General features: G+C 42.0%; 2 protein-coding genes across 7 annotated transcripts in view; one reads left to right on the plus strand and one right to left on the minus strand.

Moving 5' to 3' along the window:
- Positions 1–55: 55 nt before the first annotated feature.
- LOC144381088 (uncharacterized) lies at positions 56–12,425 on the plus strand. 2 transcript variants are annotated; one of them, XM_078066814.1, is made up of 9 exons: positions 56–301; positions 409–517; positions 1,878–1,960; positions 2,716–2,941; positions 3,106–3,255; positions 5,412–5,678; positions 5,995–6,070; positions 8,961–9,039; positions 11,962–12,425. In XM_078066814.1, the coding sequence occupies exons 1-5, from the start codon at positions 235–237 to the stop codon at positions 3,167–3,169; spliced, it is 549 nt and encodes a 182-aa protein (XP_077922940.1). In that variant the 5' UTR covers positions 56–234; the 3' UTR covers positions 3,170–3,255; positions 5,412–5,678; positions 5,995–6,070; positions 8,961–9,039; positions 11,962–12,425. The 2 variants fall into 2 exon arrangements, with proteins under 2 accessions (XP_077922940.1, XP_077922941.1); XM_078066815.1 differs by lacking the exon at positions 5,412–5,678.
- PWWP2A (PWWP domain containing 2A) overlaps positions 7,158–17,375 on the minus strand; it is a 35,539-nt gene continuing 25,321 nt past the window's right edge. For 2 of the 5 annotated variants that reach the window (XM_036103627.2, XM_036103638.2), the window contains exon 3: positions 7,158–9,325. Coding sequence is in view for 3 of the 5 variants with exons in the window: in XM_036103638.2 (XP_035959531.1) it covers positions 9,312–9,325 (14 nt within the window). In the remaining 2 variants the exon portion in view is untranslated. Of the gene's footprint in view, positions 9,326–10,888; positions 11,080–11,719; positions 11,840–17,375 lie in introns of those variants that run through there. The other 3 variants (XM_036103631.2, XM_036103634.2, XM_036103628.2) reach the window with 3 other exon arrangements.

Genomic DNA, 17,375 nt, shown 5'->3' on the forward strand with positions numbered 1-17,375 from the left:
CTTCGGGAGCAGTGTTGCTGAGTGTTACCGGAGTCCACAAGTCTGCCCAAAGTCTTAGTTGCCACCTCGAAGATGATCTTGAAGAAGTGACTATTCTACCACGTACTAGAACGCAGAAACTCCACCTCACAAACTGTCTTGGGCTTCTTCAGGTTTGTGCAGATCATTATAAAATGAGTGTTTTTGCCCAAGCATCAGTCTTAACAGTTCAACCTAAAGTAGCTTCCGTCAGGTATGGTGGTATGTAAATCCTGGAACACACCGTCATCGTTTAGGCTACCTGAACCCAGAGGTTTCAAAGGTAGGTTTAGCATTTTTTTCCTAGTCATTGATGATTACTGGTGAAAAGCTTCCGGTTGCTCTGGTTTGAGTGTCAAAGGCAGTGACGTGCAGGTTTCACCTTTCTAGAAAGGAAGCGCAGGTCTCATCGTGTGAGTCACGTTGCGGTGGTCTCCTCCCAGCAGGAAGGATGCGCCGCCGCTGTGATCTGCTCCCCGAAGCCCCTTCCAGAGTGTCGGTAGGTAGCGGAAGCGTGTGCGGTCCTGACTCTGGTACGCGGAGCCTGTCTTCCAGATGGTGAAATGAAATGCTTCATGGAATTAACAAGGGGAAAGGAGAGGGAGAAGGAGTGTAGTTACTTTTGCTTTGCTATCTTGATGGTAAATCTGGCATCTAATATTCCAAAAAAAAAGTGTGTGTGCACAATCACGGAAGTTGTACGAGCCTCGGCGGTAAGCGCGTCCCGCGCGGCGGGCGGTGCCGGGGCAGCAGCTCCCAGCTCTTCGCCGCTCGGGACCCCTTCACGCTCAAGGGAGGCTTAAGAGTGTTTTGGTTTATGTGGATTATATCCATTGATGTTGACCAGATGAGAAATTAAAACAGGATTCTCTTAAAAATTTAGGTAATGTCTTTAAAAATAACAAATACATTTCCTATTAGTATAAATAATATTTTTAGAAAAACACCTCCCAAAACAAGAACATTTCAGAAAGAATGACATCATTCTACATTTTTGCAAATCCCTTTCATGTGTGGCTTGATAGAATATAGCAAGATTCTTAGATCTGCTCCTGCACTCAGGTCGTCACAGTATCATGTCCTGGAGTCTGGAACATCCTGCACCGCGCCTACCCGTGACAGCGGGACAGTGTGAAAAGCAGATGCCTCCTTAGTGTTGTCGCGAAAATAGCTTTGACCCCGTGGAGACCTGAAAGGGTCTCAGGAACTGCTGAGAAGCCTCAGACTACTTGTTTGTTTTCTTAATGTAAGCTCTACACCCAACCTGGGGCTTGAACTCGACCTCAAGATCAAGAGTCACATGCTCTACAGACTGAGCCAGCCAGGCACCCCTCAGACCACACTTTGAGAGCTACTTTGTCAGATTAAGACCCAGCTGAAAGTTTTTTAGCTTTTTAATAGCTGAACCTCGGCCAAGGTCGGGGCGCTGACCCTCCCCAGGGAGTGGGAAAATAGCCGTGTTTGCCTCCATGCAGCCTGCCTTAACACGCTACCCTTGCTGCGGGCTCTAGAGGTTTTGCTTCTCAATGCCTTCCCCCTTGTCCTCTCCCTTCTCCTCCACCTCCTCCACCACGACCTCCATTTCCACCACACTGAAATCTCACAGTGGGCCAAGTAATGCATCTGGAAAGGAAAGGAAGGGAATCTAACTAGATGTCAATTTTCTTAAGGCAAAGAGTGTTGTTTTGGGTATTTTTTTAATCCAACCACAGTTATTTCTCTACTTACAAATCTGGAAGAAAAAATAGATTCAAACCTTTTGAAAATGTTTGAGAATAGAATAGAAATGTTTGATATTGCCTATATTCTTATTCCAATAATATTGCAATGGATCAAAATAATTTTGGATCTCCTTTTAGAATTTCCTTGAAGACTGTAAGACACATTTTATTTAATTACTATGATCTACTATCCCCTATCTGCCTCCATGAGCTCCTAGAAGGTAAGGGCCATATTTATTTTCTTAATAGCACCAACACCTACTCCTCTACTTGAAACCTAATTGGTATTAAAGGCATTCTACAAGAAGTGTTCTCAGTGTGAATAACCATCACTATCCCGAAGTCTCCAGATTCTGTACCCTTTGGTCAGTCCCTGGTTTTTAAAATGTCTCCTTTGCTAACCATTATCTGTTATCTCAAGATAACTAGAAACCAGTCATTTTCCTCAAAATTTTAAGACCCAGCAAGTGATTGAAATGTCAGCTTAGGAGGTTTATGTGCTACTTTTCACCTTCCAAAGAATGTGGTAGGAGGCAGTGAAAGACAACAGCTTGGTTTCACCTAGCAAAGACCAGTGTATTGATCTGGACTTCCCTGTGTATTGCCCAGAACAGCCTCAGCACCCTGCAGTTTATGGTCCCAGTTAAATTTCTACAGTAGTGTTTTTATTTGGGTAGATGTGAGGTTCTGGCTAATTTAGAGGGCTCAGCTAGGATTTCTCAACAGTGAATCCAGTACTTGTACACATAAAGCCTAGACACTTTGTAAAAAGAATCACTTTAAACCGGTCGAGCCCATCATGTGCCGCCACGTAGAATGCCCTCAGATGTTGAGCATTCCACCTGGCTAGTAAGCCTGTGTCTCCTGGTCTTTAAATTTTCATTTTTGCATCTTAGATATATGCAAGGATTTGTCCTGAGACTTTCAGAAATCCCCACCTTGTCCTCTTGTTTCAGCCTCTCCACCTTCTTCCCAGATCACATTTCCGCTGAATCTTGTGTTCTCTGTATCTCCACACCGTGTCTTAAGCAACCCTCCAGCTTTCACTTGAGCGACTTCTGTCCACCGGAGCCTCCTGCAGAGGGCTTCACCTGGGAAACTGGGACTATTTCTGCAACAAAGTCCTGCTCGTCTAGTGCTTTTTCTATGGGGAGTACACTGTGGATTAGTTCCTTTTCCTCACATCATGGATCTGAATTATGGTTAAATTCTATTCTTAAGATCCCCTTCTTTTTCTAAGCAATACTTTCCATACGGGTTTGCCTTGCATCCCAAGCACTGCCCCTGGGTTCTTCCGCCGTATCCTTTTGCTCCTTGTCCCACCCCCCAGAATGCCATATCTTATTACAAGTTATTGTGCTTGTAGGAATAGAGACTATTACACCATGCTGAGATGTGGAGGCTGGGGAGTGGCCGAGCCTACTAGCTAATGACCTGAACATTGCGGCACTGGGCCTACATTTGAGCTTCAGTAAAAGGTCAAGACCTCACACATTGGACCTTCAGAGTTACTCAGGTATAATCAAAGGCATGAATGTTCGTTTAGTCTATAAATGACGAAAGTCCTATTTCCTGCAACATTTTGTGTCGTTGAAGGTAGGGACCTGCTTTTGGAAATATTGGGCTTGGTGATTATTTCTGGTGCTCCGTGGGTCCCTGAGCTGGCCTCTTAAGACTGTTGCTGAATTACGTTTCACACGGCTCTCATGCTGGAATTCAGACTGATTCAGAAAGATCAGACAGGAACTTTGTGGAGGCATTTTACTCTCTGAATAGACTACTGCGGGATGGGAAACTGGCAGCAGGTATTAAATGCAAACCTGATTGGAAGATGTCTTTGCAAGGGTTGTGTGTCTGATCCTAAGAGCTAACCAGACGTGCAGATCCTGTCTTTTACAACTGGTTTGGCCAAAGTTGGAATGTCAAAGGGGAAGGTATTGATAGGAGATCGAGGAGGAAGGGAACAGCTATGCAAGTGAATGGCTGCTTTAATCTCCTTAAGAAAGATCTTTAAAGGGAAGGGTCCAGTAACCCTCTAAAACCAGAGTGCCAATCTGAGAAACCGCCTAGGACAGGGAAAATCCATGACTTAAGCCTCTGTCCCTCTTCCTGTGGTATCTGAGCTCTTCCTTAAGCTCACTGTTGGCCTGAAAGGCAGGGCTGAGCCGCAGGAGCTCCGTGTTTTGGGTGCAGCCTGTAGGCCTGCAGCCCAGGGGTCACCGCCAGCTCGGCTCCATTTGTTCTGTTGTTCCTATTGCTGTGATCACTTGTCCTGCGATCCTTTCACCTCATCCCTCCCTTATTTCTTAAGGCCTTGAACTCTTCCTCTAATACTTTTATTACTGTGTGCGTGATACCTACCCCTAAACCCTAGTAAAATCCTGGAGCAGTTTCAGGGAGACGTGTCCACCCCTTTTCAGCCTGCCCCCTCTGTGCTGCGATAGTAACAAGCCTAGTCCTTCTATCACCTTCATTTTCTTTAATGAGGAAGTATATGCAGAGTACGGCAGAAGGGGCTAGGAAATCTGTGCTTCAGGGAGCTGTACAGAAAAAGGAGGTGGTAATTTCCAATTGCTTCCTTCTCTGAGGAGCTGCCCTGAGTCCACACTAGACCAAGCCCAGTAATGCTCCTGATAATGAGAAATGGATTACTTGCTACCAGCCAGCCCAAGAGGTGGAGCTAAAATCACCCTAGAGCCTCAAAACAGTTGCTTCAAACCCTTCAAGGGGCAATCAGAGAAACCAAAATCATGAGTTTATGAAAACTAGTGAGGATGGCCTCATACTTCAAAGCACAAAACATTTCAGTCCTCCTGGCTACAAGCTGGTAATTGGTGAAGCTTGGGGTGGATACACGGGGTTTGTTGGTTATACCAGTCTGCCTTTACAAATGTTTGAAATACTTAGAAGAATATTGCCATCTTCTCATTTTCTGACCTTCTCAGGTCTGCAAACTAGGAATAAGCTCCATCATGCAGGAGTTAAGTTCTTTTGGCCAGAACTAGAAATATGACTCTTGACCTTTTTCCTTTCACTCAAGGGGAAACTTTGGAAGCTCACATTTCCCTCTTAGCTAAAGCATGGCATGGCCTGCCGTCCCCCTGCCAAGGAAGCCCATAGCTAATAATTTAGGGCCAGGATTCAGTCCCAGCTCCTAGAGCTCTAGCTTGCTGAGAGTACAGCTCCCCCGGGTGGGATTTCTGCCGCAGGCGCTCCACCGGGGCTCACATTAGGCAGCCGCCTCACACCGCCTGAGCACCCAAGTGCCCTCCAACTCCCCAAAGTAGCAAGTCTGAAATCCACAAAGGGTCAAGTCTTCAAACAGACTAAAGACAGTAATCCTCAAGGAGGCCAGGAATGGGAAGCCAGGGAATGGAGTAAAGTGGAGAGAACAGTTTCCATTTCAGAGAATGCAGGCTTTGGTGGACCGTCTCTGGTAGTTGGTCTCAAATATACATTGTTTTGTAGAGAGAGTTTGACTACCCCAAAATAGAATAACAACACTGTTTGCAACTTTGCTTCATGAAGTTAACTGGGAGGACAGATCGGATAATTTCCCGGGGCTGTGTGACTCGGATTAGATCCTGCCATTGGCAGAGTTGGCATCAGAGACCAAGAGTTAGAGCTTCAGCTTGCGCTGCAAGTGTTTCCAGCCTGCCTCGTTTTCCACAGGTGTTAAAGAAGCTGCATTTAGATATGTGAAGGATCCCCTCCACCCCCGTCTTCTACGACACTGCTCTGTGTCTTCCTGAAGCCCCGGCTGTGCTTGTTCTAGGACAGTGCCACAGCCGGCGCTCCTTCGCCCTGAGGTACTTCACACTGCTGGTACAGTTCGCCTTTGGACCACAGGTCTGAGCTGTGCACTCAGGGCCCACAGGAGTTAGGCACTGACTGAGCTTAGAATTCAGAAACAGAAGATCGCAGACTGTTTCACTCAAGGTAAACAAATTCCCCGTCTTGGACCAGTGCGGCTGTGTGCTTGTGTCAGGAAGGTAACTGGTAGAACTCAGAATGCACATCTGTAGATGAAAGCAGGTCGTTTGTATAGAAGCATCCTCCTCCTAAGTATCACCAGCTCACTCGGCTTCCTTTGCGTTAGAAGGTTGCTTCGATAGATGTGCGTCACAGGGAAATCAGGAAAGGGGCTAATCCTACAAGTATTCTTAACTCTTAAGTATGGTGACCTAGCCACTGGGGTTGGCCGGCTCGCTCTTCTTCTGGCACAGTATTCCTGACGTATATTCTTTCATTCCAGGTTCATTGCCTTCTTGATATCCGAGCAAAGGAGTTAGGCCATGAAATTTCACTGTGATGGTCATCACTAGAGAAAGGTATGCTTAAAGATACACAGTGTGCTCTATACAAAGCACTGAGGGAGGAGTCAGAATCATTACTTGAAAAAGGAGAAATGAGTTATCAGGTATAAAAGCAGGAAAACAGCTTACTTTTTTCTATAGTGCATATTTGCAGTGACGTACCCAGCATGTCCAGGAAGGAACTGGTACATTCCATACATTATTTCGGGGCATGAATCCAATCTTCGATTTCCTTACATGAAGACAGCACCAGAAAGATCCTAAGTTGTAGCCACGGGTCTTGTCACTCACTCCGTCTCCTGTTAGGAGGTGTGTCTATAAGCATAGCGACACACGTACGTAACATGATCGGGAGTGTATCGGCGCGGGGTGGGTGTCATGTGGAGGCCTTCCCAATAATGTGCACATGGCTTGTTTACCTTGGTTCTCTCTAGTACCATTTTCATTACTAGGAAACTTGAGGGGGGGAAAAAGATACTAACAGAGCCAGACTCCTGTGGCCTCCTTTTTATACCCAGATAAACTGAAATGAGAGTACATTTGAGAGTAAAGACTCCATGTATACTCTGGAATAACAGGCAGCCTTCAGAAGGATTGCTTTACTCAAATGGGGGTGCGAGGGAGGCACACTAACCTAAGTTTCTGGGTCAGTCTAAAAATAATCTCAGCTATCTGGTAGGTTTTAAGAGGCTCATTTTTTCCTGACAACGGAGTGTTTCTGGTCACACACATCAGACATGCTGGGCTTTTAAAGAAGCAACCATTTATCCATAAAGGCAGGACTTCTTGAAACTAAAACAAACCTACGAGTAGATATTTGCTCAGTTACATCCAACTCTGAAGGGTAGCATATTTGTTTCCATCAGAAAACAGTCATGTTTGTGCACAGGATCCTAATTAAACTCTTCACCCTTCCTCTATTCCTTGATCATAGAGGGTCCCATAAAAATCTCCCAATGATTAAAGAAAAACAGGCTGTTCTCCTAAGGAAGCAATGTACTTAAAACAGCTCCTTAAAGAACTAGTGGTTGAATCTTTAATATATAAAAAATAACCTTTAAAAACCTAATTCCTAAAAAGTAAACAAAAGTTTTGAAATAACTAAATTTTAAAAAATCAAGACTTTATTGGATAAATGTTACACAACATTCTTTAACATTTAAGTCTTAGCATACTTTAGATGAGAAACAACTTTTGTCATTCAAGTCTACAGAATGAAAGAGGCTTGTGAAGATTTGAAATACAAAGGTAGCATGAAGCAGAGCTTAAATATTAAGCAACTAAAGCAATGAAAAGTGAAATAGCAACATGGTATGTCTAGATTTTAAGTACCACCAAATTTCATTTATTAAAAAATGAAAATGTGGTTTATAACAAAACACCTTTGAGAATTTTGTCATGAGAAAAAATATTAGATACTTAAAAGAATTGGGAGAGATCAGATTTTGCCTTTGTATTATTTCTTGGTCATTCCCATCACTCTGCGCAAAGTATTGTACAGTCCGCCATGGCGTGGAGTTACCTGGTTCTTGAGTGAGCCTGTACTGCTGGTGTTCAACCTCAGAAGGAGCAAGACGCACCCCACCCAAGCCCTAGGCCGGGAGGGAGAGGGGCCGTGGAGTACACATAATCTGTAGCACTCCCTGCTGCTCCAGGTCCTGAGCTGACCTTTTCAGATTTGATCAAATGTGTATAATGACTTCATGAAGATTTCCAAAAAGACTTTAGAATGCGCTCCAAACTTTTAATTACTTGCAGTGCAATTAGAATTTGTATTAAGCTCACTCGAAGACTGTCTTCCTTCTCTTCTTGAGTTATAAAACCAGTCCTAGTCAGATATATCAAATGTTCTCCAGCTCTCAGAACCTTTTCTTAATCCTGAGTGTGGGGTTATTAAGAAATCCCAAACCTATACAGTAAGATTATGGAAAGTTTAAACACTTGAGCCAAATGCTCAGTTATCTGTTAACGTTGCTTCAAATGAATTTTGTATTTTATTTTTTGGCATTTTCCCCCCTTTTTTTGTATTAAGTAATCAATATGGATTATCTTTCTGGTTTAAAAAATAAATCAGTATTGCCACTAAAAAACTTGTTTTATTATTAAAAGTACTGCACCATCAAATATAAAATGCCTTAAAAATGTAGTACTAATAGGTCCATCTGGTTTTCTCATGAAAGTTTTCTCCATTCATTAAAAAGAAAAATTAAGGTTTTTCATAATATGTATTTTCCAAAGACAAGAAAAACATTATGGTCTCCATTAATAAGAATTCATGTTCCATGCATGAAAGCTCTTTATGGGTCTGTTCCTACTGCTTGTTCCCAGGGTCAAGTCCCACCTGACACCTGGCTTGCACTTAGCAGGGGCTCTCCATGAGAGAGGTCCACATCAAAATTCAGGGAAAAAGCCTTTCCACCTCAGTAGAATTAAGAAGTAGCTCTTAGAGTAAAAATTTTCACTCTAAGGTCAACACTAGCCTATCCACTTTGAGTCAGAATTTAAAAGGTAAGAATGCAGTTATGAAAATGTGCACAAAATGTTAAATACTGGTGGCAAATAAATACATCTTAATATGTTCTAACAAGCAAACGTATATTCAAGATAATACAGCCCTGTTTTATTGAAGAAAGAAAAGATCCAAATTCTCTTTGCGGGGTGGGGTGGGGCACTTTGCCATCCTTTCAGTAGGATGTTAGAGCATCTTTCCTGTTGTTTCCACTGGTACCCTGAAGGAGACCTTGGCCTTGCCCGGGCAGCCGTGACTCTTGCTGTGTCACAGGAGAGCCATCTTAGAAATGCCTTTGCTCATATCTGAACTGATTAACAAAACCTTGGAGAAAGCACAGTTTTAGTTTAAAAAATAATTAATTCAGCGTCTCTGTCATCATCCCATGCCTTTTAGGCCTGTCCAAACTGTACTGAAAGAACTTCACATTCAGAAAAAGTTACGGTCAGTGATTCTTCATATATATAAAATTCAAGTGAGTTCTTTGCGTGTTTCATATCACTTTTCTCCTCCTCTCATGCATAATTTATTGCAATAGTTCATTTTTTATAAAATATTCCCCTAATACCTTTTCTTCGGTTTAATACGGCACAATTTGCAAGTGCCCCTTTATAGACTTCGGTTTTAACCACTGCCTTAACATTTACTTCTTAGTGCAGCTTTAAAAATCTGAGTCTCCAATGTCATTCAGTCCTGATGCTCTGGTGTGGGGTCATTGTGGGACGGGTCCGTGAAACCAGCAGCCTGCTAATGTCTTTGTGCTGAAATACAGTAAAGAAAAGGAAGAAAATGTAGTTAAGCACAAGTAAATAAGAGAAAAATGATGTCCTCGTTGTTTAAATTCAGCCCTATGTAGATTATGGGGTCACACTTACTTCTTTTAAATCAGCTAAACTTAACTGACACTTGAAAAAACCATTTACTTCCACTCTAAACCAGCAGAAGCATTCATTGTATTTCCAAAGTACATCTGGCCAAATTCCAACATAAAACTGTTGTCACCTTCACAGAGTCAGTCTGCACTTGAGTAGATTTTTAAAAATCCTTGTTGATGAATATTTGCCTATTGGGGGAAGGGTGGGAGGGCGTTTAGCTTCATTCTCTATGCTGCCCCTTCGCCGGCATCCATGTTAACCTTTGGAAGTCCACGCCGCTGCCTGCCGTGGGCCAGTCGGAGGCACCAGTGGCCTTCCTCGCGCGGGCTGCCTACAGACGGAAGCCGATTCATACCCAAAACCAAGCTAGGCACGGGTCAGCTGCAGACCGTACCATCTGCGTATGCGCAAAGAGCAGACGAGGGGGGTGGAGGGTGCCTTCCCAGAGGTGCACACAGCACATCAGAAGGCGTCCAGAGCGCCATGTTGCTACTCGAAGACAACTTCTCTACACTAGGTGGACTGACTAGTGTCCCGTATTACACCAGCACCCCAGATCATGAGCAGAGGCTCTCTTTACCAAACCTCCAACAAGAAGCAAGACTGAGCAAAACATTTATAGAGGGTAAGGCTTAGAAAAATTACTGCCAGCATGACCGGAATTTCTGCCCAACATTATCGACTTCCCTTTAATACCAAGTGGTAAAAACCCCACTGCAATCCTCTATCATCCTTGGTTAATGCCTCTCGGACCCAGTAGACTAAGTACCAATAAGAGCTCAAATTCCAAAAGAAGTGATCGTGGAGAGAATGATGATTTTTTTTTTTTTGTCCAATGTATTTTTAAACCAAACCAAAGATCTGTGGCGTGTTCAGTGGAATAACAACTGACAAAATAAACACAGAATGCAAAAAGGGAAAAAGAAAAACCACCCTCATCCTTCCCAATATTTAACTTCCAAACATTTCAAAGTAGGAATCTTTGCCATTCTTTGCTAGAACTCTTGATCTCCTGTTAGCTTCCTGGGTTGCCTCCCTGACTTACTGGATCGAGGCCTATAAAACACAGTAACAGGGCATTCTATCACGTTTTTCTCAAGCAATGAACAGTGGCTTCTAGCTGTAAGTACCCCACACATCAGAATAGAAGGTGAATAGTCTTCGCTTCTGAAGAAACAATGATTAACACCTTTAAATTTGACATTGAACTAAGAAACGTTTATTTTTTCAAACTAGTATTGTAATACTCTTTAGACCCACACAAAACTTGGGAAGTAAACTGAAAGAGGAAGAAAAAAAGGTAAACAGCCAATCCCATGCACAATTCCATTTCCTTCTATTTATGACTCAGTATTTGGCTTCAACCTTAGGCCTATTCAAGTGGACAAGCAAGCCCAGGGTTGAAGCAGGTCTTACTATTCCTATGAGAGGTGCAGAAAACTAACACACCATTCCCTCAAGAAATCACCATCAGCGTCGCTGCCATCCCTACAGTACAGCTCCGCGTCCAGAACCTCCCAGCCTCAATCTCCGATCCCAACTGTGCCATTCTGACCCAGCTTGCAAATGACAGCTCCCGTGCAAAGCCACGGCCCGATCATGGCTCTTCGCTAGCCGCAACCACCACAGGGTTAAATAGCCTTAATTCAAGGAAGCAAAAAGAGAGAAGTTAAACAGCAGCACAACAGAAACCTTAAACCTTTCCAGCTGTGTAAGAGCCCAAAATAAGCCTTTAAGGCGCTATCCAAAGAGGTCTCAATAAATGTAAAGATTACAGCCCCTCTGAGTTTAGACTTTCCTGATGTAAATGACAATGGTTTTGAGGTTAATTCACTAAGAAAACAAAAATATATATATATATGTTCATATGGATATATGTAATCTTATATATACACATTAAGAATGACTAAGAAGTGGATATAAAAGTGACAAAGACTGAGATAGGGAAAAGACAAGAAATCCACTATTTGACTTCCCACGGTGACTCAGTTGCTATGTGACATAATTCTACAACCTGATAGCCAACTTTTAGCACCCTAGGAGAAACTCCTTTCAGAGAAGCTCACAGGAGGCTAGCTCTACTTTTCTTAGCACAACTGAAAGTTATTGTCACTCGTTAAAATTGTCACCTACATGAGGTACACCCAGCTACCAAGGTCAATGAAGACTACAGAAAAAGAACGAATGAATTCTTTGAGGTCTAGCCTGATCTACTTCAGAATGATTAAGTGATGACATGACGCCCTCTTCACTTTGTGGCAGGGCTTAACACAGACAGACCTGCCCGTCTCACTGTTAACTTCAATGCTCCCAGTCTGAATCCACAGTGGTCTGTCAGACACTGTAAGGGAGCAGCAGGACTCGTCACTGTCTGATGTAATAGCTGCCATTTGTTGAGACCTATGGTAGAAAAAACCAAGTTAACAAAAGTAGAGCAGTCATTTGAGTTCTTTTAAATCCACTTTACAAAAAAATCTTAAAAATAAGACCAAAATTCAGTTGAATTTTCATAATTATTCTAGGTAACTTGCTGACTTCACAGAAAGTGAAGCTTGGGTACGAAGAGACGTGAGGTGTGTGTACACACCAGCGCTGGCCAGGAGAGGGCACTCTCCGGCACCAGTCCGTTCAGCAGCGACATGCCTTGGGACGCCCACACTGAGCGGCTAACTCCCACGTAATGTTCCAGCTAAAAAACTTCTCCTAGCCTACTACTAACTGAGGGTTGGAGTAGTCCTATCTTCTCAGTATACGGCGAGAGCTGAAGTTGTCATCCTTGTCCACGTTATTGCATCAGTGAGCTCAAAGACCCTATTTTGCAGAATGACCAAAAACTACCTGACGCCTCCTCTCCTTTGCACACTAACTTAGGACCTGACCTTCCTGTGTGAGTCAGTACCTGCTTGAAGTAAGTTTGACAAGATAAGCTTTCTCACTTGGGCTTTCGGAACAGAGACTTCAAATACAAAGAATAATTCAAATGAAAGACTGCTGTTTTAAGCCTTATTTTTAACATATTTGCTTGTCTTCTTACTCCCCTATTTTAAGTATAAACAATTCATCACATCAGGGTAGTCAACTCTGGGATCATTGATTTAGGGGATTTTCAGTCCTTACAATGAATGATTTTTAGAATACTAAAGTACATCAGAAACAGTAACATAAAATCAAAACTTTTTAAAAAGGCTTTTCTGACATTGAGAAAGAAATCTCATACACATGATCTATAAAAATAATTACTTCTGAATTTTAACTCAAAGGAGAACAATTTTCTTAAATGAGACTTAATGAGATTATTCACCCTTTTGTTCATGGGAAAACTTAGATATACTATGTAAGTATATCTTATATGCCTAAATATACTATTAACTGTAATCCAACAGCAATCACAGAAGAAAAAAAAGTAATCCAAGTGCATGAAACAATTTAACTTTGAACCTCTCCCTCCATAAGTAAAACTTGTTAGGTTTCAACAATCATTCTGTATCTCTTCTTTGGGAGCGCCTCGGTGGCTCAGTCAGTTAAGCATCTGCCTTTGGCTCAGGTCATGATGCCAGGGTCCGGGTATCAAGCCCCACATTGGGCTCCCCCGCTCAGCAGAGTCTGCTTCTCCCCCTGCCTCTCACCCCACTTGTATTCTCTCTCTCTTGCTCGCTCTCAAATGAATAAAATCTTTAAAAATAAATCTTTAAAAAAAAGGAAGGAGGTCATGCTCTTAGAGGAAAGTTCAGCATTAAAAACTAAAGAGTTAAGATTATATAAGATTATAGACATGTACCAGTTACCTTGCTGAACACTAAGTTTTCCCTAATACAGTGTAGTATCATGCAACATGAACAGGAAAAGCACAGTGCCTCGTTCTTCTCATTCTGGTTTTCTAGCCTTGGTGCTATTTTTCTAACCAGTTATTCCAATAAGGTTTTAATAGTTCTTCCCAGCCTACCAAGATGCCCCTCCCAGCCGGATTCCTTGATAAAAGCTAAAGTGGGGGTGGCAATCATAGGTTTGTAATTAACAGCATCTAAAAAATGAGCAATGGATAAAGAGGACTACCTTCTGGAAAATACGGCCACAATGCACAAAGATCAAGGCCTTAGAATGTGTATTTCCCTCCTAAAATGTGGAAACAATCTACTCAATCATACCAGTAGCAATAAAAAATAAAAAGCAATGTTCAACTTAATATCCATTTTTTCATCACTTGGCAAAAAATATTAAAACACCAGGGTCCCATGGGAATACGGCATTTGTGCAAATCGGCTAATTGATGCAACTGAAAGGCTGACAGGCATAGCTTTGTGCCTCTAATACCTTTGTAAAGCTCTCCTAAGAGGACCTCTACTCCACTGAGCCCCACCAGCGCAGATACTTCTCATGCCTCTCTGAAAGGATTTGGGATGTGCCAGGCTTCTGGGATGGCAACTGGTCGTTAGTACGTAACTCTCTGAACCAGAGTTACTCTTCCTCATTCATTCACAGGTAGACATCATTTCTCCTTTGTCAGGCCCTGTGCTTGGCATAAGGGAGAGTAGAAACGGGAGAGGAATAGACTGGAGTTTATGCAATACATAAATGAATGAGGCAAGAGTTGAAAGAGGAGGTGAATGCAGTTCTCCCTTCACTGTAATCCCCATGACCCCCAACCCAGCACCCTCCACAAATGCCTGTTGAATATAGTTAATGCCGCCTTCTAGATGTTTACGGACAATCATACTATGATTATTGTAATCTCAGATAAGAATACATTATAACACTTTTCATTTATAAGGTGTATATGTTGCACAAAGATAATTTCGAAAGCCACCAGGAGGAAATTCCTATGCCATACACAGAAAGTGGTGGTTGTGGCAACGATAGCAAGTTATTTCTCTAGGTCTTATGCTAGGCACTGTACTGCTTTAAATATTTAAGTTCTCACAATTACCTTATGAGGTACTATTATTCTCCCCATATCACAGAGGAGGACACTGAGGTAACCCAAGATCACACAGCTAGCTTGTAGGAGTCAGATCCAAGTCTTCCTTTGAATCTAGGAAGAAATCTGGCTCAAGACCCTGTACTTTCAATCATGTGCCTGAAAAGTGAGAATGATTCTTTGCTCAGGGTGCCTGGCTGGCTCAGTCGGTGGAGTGTGCAACTTTTGATCTCAGGGTTGTGAGTTCGAGCCCCACGCTGGGTGTGGAGATTAATTAAAAATAAATCTTAAAAAAAAAAAATGATTCTTTGCTCAATAAAAGCCTAGTATGGAGCACTGCTGGTCACTGTTAAGTTATATACTCCTAAGTATCCATTTCTGTATTTTACACTCAAAAGAACCCTGACATTCCTCCAAAAACATTCTCCCCAAGCAAGCAAAAAACTCTTGTTTTACTGAGGAAAAATTATATCCCTTCTAGGCTTTTTCAGTAACTTTTTTTTTTAAGGTTTTATTTATTTATTTGACAGAGAGAGAGAGTACAAACAGGGAGAGCAGCAGAGGGAGAGGGAGAAGCAGGCTCCCTGCTGAACCGGGAGCCTGATTCGGGGCTCGATCCCAGGACCCTGGGATCATGACCTGAGCTGAAGGCAGACGCTTAACCGACTGAACCACCCAGGCACCTCCTTTTTCAATAACTTTTAAGTGAATCTGTGCTGGAGAGAACTAATGAGGGACACTGGAGTTACAAAGTTATCTTACACATTGCTTTTTTAAAATGCCTTTGCTAAAACTTGATATATATTATAATTACAAGTTTTTAGTTTAAATGAAAAGGGGGAAAGTGTGATAACAGCTTTAGCTATGGCATATGTGGTTTTCCTTCTAGATACAGGCACTAGGATAGAAAAAATTATGAGTTTCAAATCATAATTTCTGGTTAAGACTTAGATTTCTAAGTCAATAAAAAAGCTACCTGTCACATTCTTATGATACAAGGAAGATTCCATATTTATATTACAGCCATGTTTTCAAGTTACTTTTAATGGGGCCTTATAGAACTATCAGGAATTCGAGGAAAATTTTAATTCACACTTAAATCAAGTTTTAAGGGATGCCTGGGTGGCTCAGTCTTTAAGCATCTGCCTTCGCCTCAGGTCATGATCCCAGGGTCCTGGGATCGAGTCCCACATTGGGCTCCCTGCTCAGCGGGGAGTCTGCTCCACCCTCTGCCTGCCGCTCCCCCTGCTTGTGCTCTCTCTCTAAGACAGAAAGATACATACATACATACATACATACATACCTGCTTTTTTTAAAAAAAAATAAACCAAGTTTTAAGACCAGGTATTTTTTAACTGATCTTTTTCAACATCAAAGTTTTAAGAAATTATTGTACAAATATAAAAGTGTCCAATAGAAGGCCTGTAAGTTAGACAACATATATTACAAGCCATCTAATTTATTCGGTGGAAAAATAAGAATTTGACTCAGAAATTTGGCATTTTGATAAATCCTTATAATTTTTTTGAGTCTGCATCTCTTTTCCTTTACACCTCCCCATAACCAATCTTAATTTGTGCCAGAATAACAGGAATCTATAAGAAAAATTCAAGTTCAGCCATTACTTTTTTTCCAGAGATTAGATGCATTAAAATTTGACTCAATCCATCCCAAGATGGATTTAAAGACATGATATAAAAATAATTTAAGGTGTGCACGTGTATGGCACAGTTGGTTAAGCTTCCAACTTGGTTTCGGCTCAGGTTGTGATCTCAGGGTCATGAGATCAAGCCCCAAGTTGGGCTCTGCGCTCAGCATGGAGTCTGCTTGAGATTCTCTCTCCTTTCCCTCTGCCCTTCCCACTCATGCTCTAAGTTTTTTTAAAAAAATTAATTTAGGGGCGCCTGGGTGGCTCAGCCGGCTGGGCGTCTGCCTTCGGCTCAGGTCATGATTTCAGGGTCCTGGGCTCACGCCCCGAGTCGGGCTGTCTACTGGGGGTGGGGGGGCCGGCTTCTCCCTCTCACTCTCTGTGCTTGCTCTCTCAAATAAATAAAATCTTTAAAAAAAATTAATTTAGCATTTCCTACCAGAGTGTGGTACACAAGATAATGTGAGAATTTTAACAGTATGTATGTCAAGGAATATTTGTTTGCCATTAACTATACTGACATAAAAAGTGAGTAACAATATACAAATTTGAAAATATGACAAAAAGTATGGTGGTGTATAAATAATTTAAGTTTTGGAAGCTAATTAATTCCATTACTAAAGTAATTTAAGTGGTTTCCATATTCATAAAGTTGTCCAAAACAATTGTTTTTGTCACTGGGAGGGGATGGTTTTAACTTAAAACCTACTCGTAAGAGACTTTAATTGGCAAATATAATCACAGTAACTCACCTAAAAATTTTACCAAGAGGCAGTTACAAACTGTTCTTAAAAATGGGGCGCCATTAGCATTGCACAGGACTGCAAGTTGATTACGCAGGAATGCCTGGAAACCAGGCAGCCCAGGTGTATGTTCCAATCACCGTGCTTGACTAAGAAAAACACTCCTGTGACTTCATTTCCAAATACCTTCTAGAACAATATCAGCCCAAATTTAAAAGATTTCTATCAAAATCCAAATTACAGATGGAAGGATTACGACGGGTACACATGTGAATGTCTTACAGAACTGTACACTTTGTAAAAAAAATGGTTAAAATGGTTAAATTGTATATTAGGTGTACTTAACACTTTAAAATACAAAAAAAAATTACAATGTTCTATTAATATGACAGGAAGAAATTTCCACCTGAAGTCACAACGAAAGGGAAAAAAATCGTTGAGTCTATAAATATTAAGTCTCTTGAGTAAAGACTAAACAAAGAGAGACGCCTGGGTGGCTCAGTGGGTTAAGCGTCGGCCTTTGGCTCAGGTCATGATCCCAGGGTCCTAGGATCAAGTCCCATATCGGGCTCCTTGCTTGGCAGGGAGCCTCTTTCTCCCTCTGCCTGCTGATCCCCCTGCTTGTGCTCG

The sequence above is a fragment of the Halichoerus grypus genome, chromosome 2, assembly GCF_964656455.1.
Source record: "Halichoerus grypus chromosome 2, mHalGry1.hap1.1, whole genome shotgun sequence".
Taxonomy (NCBI): domain Eukaryota; kingdom Metazoa; phylum Chordata; class Mammalia; order Carnivora; family Phocidae; genus Halichoerus; species Halichoerus grypus.